The 10,214-nt window shown below is 41.2% G+C and overlaps 1 protein-coding gene across 2 annotated transcripts in view; it reads left to right on the forward strand.

The window, feature by feature from the left end:
* nfat5b (nuclear factor of activated T cells 5b) overlaps window positions 1-9,473 on the forward strand; it is a 52,758-nt gene extending 43,285 nt beyond the window's left edge. For both annotated transcript variants that reach the window (XM_053633961.1, XM_053633962.1), the window contains exons 9-14: window positions 2,242-2,374; window positions 2,462-2,530; window positions 2,671-2,765; window positions 2,880-4,596; window positions 5,304-5,528; window positions 5,924-9,473. In XM_053633961.1, coding sequence (XP_053489936.1) covers window positions 2,242-2,374; window positions 2,462-2,530; window positions 2,671-2,765; window positions 2,880-4,596; window positions 5,304-5,509 — 2,220 coding nt within the window. In that variant the 3' untranslated portion in view covers window positions 5,510-5,528; window positions 5,924-9,473. The remainder of the gene's footprint in view (window positions 1-2,241; window positions 2,375-2,461; window positions 2,531-2,670; window positions 2,766-2,879; window positions 4,597-5,303; window positions 5,529-5,923) is intronic.
* Window positions 9,474-10,214: the final 741 nt, after the last annotated feature.

The raw sequence follows: 10,214 nt of genomic DNA on the forward strand, positions 1-10,214 counted from the left end.
GAAATTCATGTCGATATTTCATTTTTTACTTTTCATTCAAGTTGTTGAGCGGCTGTGGCTCAGGTGGTAGAGCGGGTTGTCCACTAATCGTAGGGTCGGCGGTTCGATTCCCAGCTCACGTGACTCCAAATGCCGAAGTGACCTTGGGCAAGACATTGAACCCCAAAATGCTCCTGATGGCAAGTTAGCGCCTTGCATGGCAGCTCTGCTACCATTGGTGTGTGTGTGTGTGAATGGGTGAACGAAACACAGTGTAAAGCGCTTTAGATTAAAGCGCTATATAAGTGTAGACCATTTACCAAGACCATAATTTGTAATGAAACTCGTTGTATTAAACTAGTAAAGATTGAAGAATAGAAGCTTTTGAACCTCACCGTATATGTAGACAAATTCAGTTCAATTTCATTTGCATAGCGCTTTTAACAGTAGACTTCCCTGAGACGGCATGGGGAAGAAACATTGACTCGAAATAGAACCTGTTCTCTTCTGGGTGATTTTAGATCATAAATCATTACACTATACAGGTGTAGAAGAGTAAAGATAAACAGTACTACTGTAAGTGTGTTGAAATGATGTTCAGTATGAGCAGATCTTTATGGTTACAGCAGCAGCTACACAGAACCAAGGGTGACACTTGGGCATAAATAGTTTTTTCCATCCATCCATTTTTTTCTCCTCTTATCTGGGTTGCGGTGACAGCAGTTTAAGCAGAGATGCCCAGACTTCCTTCTCCCTAGCCACCTTCTCTAGCTCCTCCACAGGGATTCCCAGGTGCTCCCAGGCCAGATGAGAGGTATAATCTCTCCATCTAGTCCTTGGTCTGCCCTGGGATCTTCTCCCAGTTGGACATGCCCGAAACACCTCCCCAAGGTGGCATCCAGGAAGCATTCCTTTCGATGCAGAGGAGACAGAGACTCTACTTTGAGCTCACCTTGAATGTCCGAGCTCCTCACCCTATCTCTAAGGCTGAGCCCAGCCACCCTGCAAATGAAGGTCATTACTGCCGCTTGTATCTTGTATGGGCGGCTGTGTCTCAGCGGGTGGTCCACTAATCGTAGGGTTGGCGGTTCGATTCCCGGCCCACATGACTCCACAGGCCAAAGTGTCCTTGGGCAAGACGCTGTACTCCAAGTTGCTCCCGATGGCAAGTTAGCGCCTTGCATGGCAGTTCTGCTACCATTGGTGTGTGTGTGAATGGGTGAACGAGACACGGAGTAAAGCGCTTTGTATAAAAGCGCCATATAAGTGCGCCATTTACAATTTTTTTGTATCTGCGACCTCATTCTTTCAGTCACTACCCAGAGCTCGTGACCACGGGTGAGGGTTGGGACGTAGACTGACCATTAACTTGATAGCTTTGCTTTTCGGCTCAACTCTGTCTTCACCATGACAGACCGGTACAATGTCCGCATAACTGCTGACTCTGCACCGATCCGTCTGTCAAGCTCTCGCTCGGCTCTACCCTCACTCGTGAACCCAGAGATACCTAAACTCCTCTGCTTGAGGCAGTATCTCATTCCCAACCTAAAAGGAACAACCCACCCTTTTCCAGCTGAGAACCACAGCCTCAGATTTGGAGGTGCTGACCTTCATCCTGGTCGATTCACACTCAACCGCCCCGGAGCACTCTGGAGGTCACTGCTCGATAAATTGTTTTTGGAAAGTGCAAATCTTTAGGGCATCCATGTTAGACTGGGAAGTAAGTCAGAAGTGGAGAACCTCAAATCAGTCGTTCTTGGTTGTTTTGTCCTGTATCGTATAATCGTGTAGATATACTACAATCTATTAAATACCTTCCAAGTGTAATAGCAGTGTGAAAATTGGTCACACCTGATTTAATACTCTGTACTAAATCCTATTAGTAAAACGGGAGTCCATATACCTATATGTAACACAGTGATACATTTCCAAAGTGCCCCTATAATGAAGTAAATGTACAATTGTTCAAAAAACAAACAAACATAAAAATGTAGAGGAAAAATAAGACTGCACAATTGGGCTGAAAAAAAAAAGCCCAACAGTGCCATCATGTGACTGGCTCGAATCATTCTACCATTTGACTAATGGAGTTTGCGATACGAAACCTTATCCAAACACATGGTCATATCATTCATTATACTGTCGTAACCAATTGTCTCTTTTCGTCGTCATTACCGCCAGTCCACAACTCTTTATATATGACCATTAAGTATTTTTTGTGGGGGTTTTTTTTGTTTGTTTTTTTTGTTTCTTCCCATTTAGAATCATCTTATTGTCAAAGTCCCTCCATATCAAAATCTTGCCATTACCTCGCCCGTGTCTGTTGGGATCTATGTGGTGACTAATGCTGGACGTTGCCACGATGTGCAACCGTTTACGTACACTCCAGAGCCAGGTTTGTACACTATTTTGTGCTAGACTTAACTGTACGTATTCTACATTAAAAGCCATTTCATTAATCGTTCATTTGACATGTTTATAGTTATGGATGTATCTGTGAAGAAAGAGACTGGGCCTCCAGGCAAACCCTGTTCTTTGGAACAGATAAAAGGTAAACATGAACGGTTTACAATTATATTGCTAATTTGATATTAGATTACCGAGTCAGTGCATTCTGAGGTTTTAGTGTCGGAATATCAGTTTTGTCACACTATATTAAAAAAAATATATATTTTTTGTCATTTCAAACAGTAATGGAAAGTGCCTTGCTCGTCCCTATCTCGCCTCTCGTCAAAACAGAAGAGGTGACTCCGATGGAGGTCTCCAGCAACTCGGCATCCTTTAAGGTTATTTTTAGTAAACGATACATTTGAGTAAGCGCATATAAGTGATATGCTGCACACAATAATAATAGTCCTACTGAACGAATGCTTTTCTCTCTTGCTTGGTTTACTCTACAGACCTCTGATCTCATGAACTCCACTCAACAGACCCTAGAAATGAGCCACATTTCCACCAACAGTCCCACGTTCGCAAACTCTGTAGCCTGTCAACCGGAAGAACAAGAGCAGCCTCAGAATTCTGTTTTCTCCACCAAGGAAACATTAAACAACATTCAGAAACAAGACACCACCCAAAACAACTCCTTCCACGTGTCTGGGAAATCTCTGCTCCAGCAAGGGGCCCAGCAGTTCCTCTTAGACAGCGACAGTCTAGCCCAGGAAAGGTCAGGGACCACAGCGGGTACGTTGGTGGGGATTGCCCAGATGGACGACAGCCCGCAGCACCAACTCTCTCTTCTGCCGCCGGATGAGGTGGCGCAGCTCGAGCAGGCGGTGCGCCAGCTGCAAGCCAAGGGGTACTGCAACATCCAGCTTCATTCAGAAGATTCGCTAGCCAAGAAGCAGCAGCAGCAGCACCAACTTCAACAGAAGCAAATCCAGCAACATTTGCACCAGCAGCAGATGCAGCAGCAGCAGCAGCAGCAGCAACAAGTCCTGGAGAACCTGCAACATCATCTTTTCCATCCCCAGGTTCCAATGCAGTGCAGTCGAGAGCAGCAGGGCTCTTCACAGGGCATGGTGGAAAACAGTAATACACTCTTCCAGCAACCCCCTCAACAGCAGCAACAGCAACAACAGCAGCAATCCGTCATGTATCACCAAGCAAAAGATCTCATCTCCATTCAGTCTGGATTTCTTCAGCAAGCAACCTCCCATTCTCCTTCTTCTTTGTTTCACACCTCAAACACTTTGGCTGAGGCCCAGTCCCCTCAAGAGGCTCTTTTCCACACACAGAAGACGTCACCCACTCAAGAACAAGTCCAAGCCTCCCTTTTCCAGAACACCATGAACGTTCTCGACAGGTCCAACTTGACCGCAGAACCGACTAGTATGTTTCTCTCACAGAATGCCTTACCTGGTCAGCTTGCAGGAAATAACAACCAGTCCCAGCAGCTAGCCTTCCTTAACTCTATGCAGACATCTGGCCTTGAGCCACAATCTGTGTTCCAAGCCACAAGCCAGCTGTCCTCCATTCAACAGAGCACACCCATGGAACAGCAATCCCCACAACAGGCCTCACAAACTCCACCAGGCTCTCTGTATCAGAGTATCCAACAAACACCAAATAGCAAGCACCAGGCTGGGCTGCTCTATAACTCCCTGAGCTCAGGGATGTCTCCAGAACAGTCGCCGTCTAGCCTCATGTTCACTGGTCAGCCTCAGATGCCGTCAATGAATAGCACGAGCCTAATTTCTCCAGAGCAGCAGAACCCATCGCTGTCCTACCCCCAGAACGGCATGATCGCCGTCAGGCAGGAAGTACCATCCGAGCCCATGTCCTTCCAAAATCAGAGCGCTGTTGTGGATAATCAGTCTGCAAGTAAGCAACAGCTGTTCCAGGATCAACAGCCAATGCAGCTTGCACCAAGGTCAGGCACCGGCTCTCAGCCTTCTGTGAATCTCTTTATAGCCCAGTCTGACATGCCGAGAATGCCACATGCGTCACAGCATGCCTCACAGGAGGTGCTTTTTGCTGTACAGAGCAGTGTGGCTGGACTTCAGACCACCACTTCGTCACCGGTACAGCAACCCGGATCCCTGTTCCAGACCTCAGTGAATGGAAGCCCCAACCAGAACCAGCAACCTAACCTCTTCCTTTACGAAATACAGAATGGTAAACATGATAAACCTGTGTACAGTCCGTCATAAATGAAAAACTGGTAAGAGCAGGGTAGACAGACATAGATCGCTATTTCTCGGTGGGTCAAAGCACTTTAACGCTGTGTAGCGAGCGCAAACCATGGACAGTTTTTACCACGCATGTTATTCAGCTCAAACAGATGATGGATGGCATTTCCAGAATCAAGGATACGAGTCCCGTAGTAGTCCTGATTCTGGAAATGATTCTGTCTAGCATCCATGTTGCACAGAAGTAACTCTATCAGACATAATTCAGATAATGTCTTCACGTATGACCACAGCTCATAGCCAAAATGCTTCTCAAAGGCTTTCAGCCATTTTGTGGAGGATATAAACGTAATAGTTCACCACCAAGAGACATTTTCAGGAGAGGATAACGACTATATCTACATAAAGTCGCCCCTTCAAGTGATTCAAATAGTCGTTTATTTCCCGTAGTCTATATTAATGCACGTGATTACCGGGTCATACTGTTGAATTCAATTATATGAATTAGTTCAGCTCATTGGACTTCCAGGCAAGCATAACATGGGACAGGGTAGTGCATTGGAGCTTTGACTTGCATGGTGGACTAGCTAATAAAGCTATGTCCGTCCGTTCGTCCCCCCCTCCCCAATCTGAAAAATGGCCTAAACACGTCTTTATTAGATCTTAAAGGTCCTGATTTGTTCTCTGTTGTAGATTGCGGTCAGATGATGGACTCCCAAGGAAGCGCACTCTCAGACCAGAGAGAGAACGAAGGGACGATTCATTCCTTACTCAACTCGTCGATGGGCGAATCCGGAAACGTACCGAATTCCCTCACCACCTCCCAGAACATGGAGAAGCTCGACGACCTCCTCGTGAGCCTTCAGGAGCAAAGCAACAGCCTCTCTCGCTCATACTAGGACCTTACAGACCCTGCAGGTAAACGATTAAAAGAATACTAAAACGCATACTAAGAACTTTCATATCGAAAGGAAAGTTTGTCCAGTTTCTGATATACCACCACCAGAAGAATATGTACCTCCTATTTTTAAAAACGAAATATGTGTATATCTTGCAACAAGACAACAATCTCAAATATACGGAAAAGTTGACAAAAATATTTAATAAATAACCGTCCCTGACCCTCTCGCCGTTTGATTGATATCTTACTTGTAATTTGTCCAACATAAGTGGAACTTGCCACACTAAACACGTTTCAAAATGTTTGTCGTCTCTGTTTCGTTCTATTAATATGCTTATTTCATTTTCTCGTAAAAAAAAAAAAAAAAAAAATCAACAAGTTTGTACCCACTTTTATTTGTCTCCCAACACAGGCATATAGAAAACGGCGGAGGAATCGCGATAACCGTGACGTCTGCTGTGTGAATGTACAGTTTTGTTATTTGTGAGTTTAAACACTTTGAATGTCACGGAGCTTGTCGTGTTTGTCTTTAGATGTAAATGAAGCCTATCTTATAATAGAAGCACTTTTTTTGTGTGGTGTGTGTGTGTGTGTGTGTGTGTGTGTGTGTGTGTGTGTGTGTGTGTGTGTGTGTGTGTTGCATCAGCAACTCAGTACACAAATATTTCTATGTGCACCTGTGACTGATGCAATACAAAAACAACCCTAACTTTTATCTTAATCAAATAATGAAAGAAATGTGTTAAATATATATATATATATATACATTTTAAACAGTTTGTTTTTTGTGCCCCAGTATCACTTGTGCATTTTGTTTGCTTTCAGTCTAAATTTATGCGACTGGTTGGTAATTTGTCCTTTTCTGGTTATGTTCAAATGTTCGTTCTCTCTTCATACTCGCAAACATGTCTGGAAAAACAACGCATCCATTTGTGCGTCGCAGTGAGAAATGACTAATTTATAAATTCTAAAATACGGACATATCTCGCTAACTCGCGCTCCGTGCTGTATTTGATTGTTTATAGGCGTCTGGAACGCTGACGATAAGCCGTAAAACTTTATCGCCCTGTTCGTTACCGTTTCGTGGTGTCCTTTTCATTTTTTTTCAATGACGTTCTTGCCACATTCAAGGAGGACACATTTTATTACGCATTTAACCTTGTTATCCTTGTAAATACAACTTTTACAGCAGAATATTATCGTTCAGGGTAGCAGAGGAGCAGTCAAGGCCTCGACTGCAGGTCTCTGGATAAGGTGGCGCTTTTTACACTATGAAAAATCTGGCCAGTTTTATGGCTCGGAGGGTTGATGATGGGGGGGGAAAAGGCTGCTATCTCATGAATGAACGTCGAATATCATGCAAGTTTACTGCCAAGCTTGTTGTAAAGCTGCCAATTTTTTTTTTTCTTTTACAGAGATATCTGGCTTGTGAGTCAGAAGGCAGGATGTGTTTTCTTTTTTTCTATTAATATATTAAAGTGTGATATTAAAGTGTATTAGCTCATTTGAGCTTTTACTGAGATAATTACCGCCGGATTGCTTCTTTTTAGGACTTTTTATTGCTAGTTTTGAATAGTGACTATTCAGACCTCTGTTTAGGTGGAGGAGTGATCTTTTAGATCTTTAAAGGAGCCCTGTGTTAGGGGAAGAGCTGTCTGTGATTGGCCTTCATCTCTGTACAGGACAGATTAACAATCAATTAATTGTTTGTTTCTGTCATTAAATATTTATGTGGATATATATATAACCAGATTTTCTCTATTGCCAGATTTTGGAAAACTCGTATCTTGTGTAATTTATATCTCCAAAAACATTTTCAAATGGGAGAAAAAGAAAATGGTGTCTGTTGAATTTGTTTTTAAAATCTAAAAAGTAAAATCTAAATGTGACCGTCTGTCATAAGTAAGATGTAAGTTGTTTGGTTTCGAATTTTTATTTCCATATAATGAATTTTATTTCCATCAGATTTTTTGCTTGTACAAGCTTTCTGAAAGCTTTATTTCTAACGGTTTCTAGAACAGATTTAACTGCTGTATAGAAATGGATATCGTGGGACTTTTATAAACAAATATTTTTAACAAAATATAACATTTTAAACACAATATAACATTTATGACCTCATCTGACTTTGGACCAATCATATCTTTTCCTCTGTGATATATATATATATATATAATATATCTTCAGTGCCCTCCACTAATATTGGCACCCTTGGTAAATAGGCGCAAAGAAGGCTGTGAAAAATTCTTTATTGTTTAACCTTTTGATCTTTTGTTCAAAGATATTCTGCTCTCATGGATATCATACAATTGTAAACACAACACAGGTTTATAAAAAAAATGTAAATTTGTTAAATATAGGTGTGCAACAATTATTGGCACCCTTTTAGTCAATACTTTGTGCTACCTCCCTTTGCCAAGATAACAGCTCTGAGTCTTCTCCTATAACGCCTGATGAGGTTGGACAATACATGGTGAGGGATCTGAGAGCGTTCCTCCATACAGAATCTCTCCAGATCCTTCACATTTCGAGGTCCACGCTGGTGGACTCTCCTCTTCAGTTCTATGGGGTTCAGGTCAGGGGACTGGGATGGTCATGGCAGGACCTTGATTTTGTGGTCAGTAAACCATTTTTGTTGATTTTGATGTATGTTTTGGATCATCGTCCTGCTGGAAGATCCGACCACGGCCCATTTGAATCTTTCTGGCAGAGGCAGTCAGATTTTCATTTAATATCTGTTGATATCTGATAGAGTTCATGATGCCATGTATCCTAACAAAATGTCCAGGTCCTCTGGCAGAAAAACAGCCCCAAAACATTAAAGAGCCACCACCATATTTAACCGTGGGCATGAGGTACTTTTCCATATGGCTACCTCTCTGTGTACTCCAAAACCACCTCTGGTGTTTATTACCAAAAAGCTCTATTTTGGTTTCATCTGCCCATAGAACCCGATCCCATTTGAAGTTCCAGTAGTGTCTGGCACACTGAAGACGCTCGAGTTTGTTTTTGGATGAGAGTAGAGTCTTTTTTTCTTGAAACCCTTCTAAGGGAATTTACCTCATATTTAAACCCCTGTGAAACAGGAAGTCATGGTTCAACAATTCCTGTTCCTTGTCACCCAGGTGTACTAAAAACTGTAAAATATCAATGTGAATATACGTCAAATATATTTTTCTCATATGAATTCATAGGGGTGCCAATAATTGTTGCACACCTATATTTAACAAAGATTTTTTTTTTTTTTTTGGTAAACCTGTGTTGTTTGCAATTGTTTGATATCCATGAGAGCAGAGTATTTTTGTGAATTCTTTGATCAAAAGGTTAAACAGTAGACAACTTTTCACATCCTTCTTTGCTCCTATTTACCAAGGGTGCCAATATTATATATATATAGAGATATAGAGATATAGATATCATACTGTATAGATAAAGCTATTCAGTACATGTTCACCTTTATTCAGAATATCTTCAGTCCAAATTTCACTTCAAGCAGCTATGCAGTTAAACTCCGTACTCACAATGTTTATTTTTAAATTATTTCTTCCTTATGTATTCAACTTTCTTTTTTTAACAGTTGGGAACCTATAGCATTGTAACTGTTTTGTTTGTTTGTTTGTTTGTTTGTTTTGAATTTGTGCTTTACTTTAAGATAGTTGTTGTGATATTGTGGTTGTATGTTCCTACTCAAGGAGAAAAGAAAAGCTCAGAAATAACACAGTTCTCAAAAGCCCAGTTCCCACAGCGTCACTGCGACCTGTATGATATGAAATGGTTTGTTAGAATTAACCTACATGCGATGTGTAGTGAGAGCCAGCCCAGTGCGTCTTGGGGGTAAATCTGCTTTGTTAAATGCAGTCTACATAAATATTTTGTTCATCTTTTTCATCATTTATGCATTTGTCGTCTTGTATTTTTTCTGTAAGCTTGATCTTATCAATAAATATTATTGGTAAAATTAATTGTTTCTTACAGTGTCTGTGTGGATAGATGGACGGATGGATAGATAGATGGATGGATGCTTGAAAGTTTGTAGAATTTTCTATACTATTCACACAAGTCCTAAAAGTAGATAAAGAGAACTCCGTTAAACAAATGAGACAAAAATATTACACGTGGTCATTTATTTATTGAGGAAATTGATCCGATATTACATATCTGTGAGCGGCAAAAGTATGTGAACCTGTAGGATTAGCCGTTAATTTGAAGGTGAAATTAGAGTCAGGTGTTTTTATTCAATGGGATGACGATCAGGTGCGAGGGAGCGCCCTGTTTTATTTAAAGAAGGATCGGAGTCTGAACTTCACAACATACGTTTGTGGAAGTGTATCATGGCACGAACAAAGGAGATTTCTGAGGACCTCAGTAAAAGAATTGTTGATCCTCATCAGGCTGGAAAAGGTTAAAAAAAAAAAAAAAAAAAAAACATCTCTAATGAGTTTGGACTCCACCAATCCAGAGTCTGATAGATTGTGTACAAATGGAGGAAATTCAAGACAATTGCTATTATACTGAAAGCAAAGGTTCACATACTTTTGCCCCTCTCAGATATGTAATATTGGATCATTTTCCTCAATAAATAAATGACCAAGTATAATATGTTTGTCTCATTTGTTTAATTGGGTTTTCTTTATCTACTTTTAAGGCTTTTGTGTGAAAATCAGGTCATATTTATGCAGAAATATGGAAAATTCTACTGTAGA

This window comes from Ictalurus furcatus, chromosome 10 (genome assembly GCF_023375685.1).
Source record: "Ictalurus furcatus strain D&B chromosome 10, Billie_1.0, whole genome shotgun sequence".
Taxonomy (NCBI): domain Eukaryota; kingdom Metazoa; phylum Chordata; class Actinopteri; order Siluriformes; family Ictaluridae; genus Ictalurus; species Ictalurus furcatus.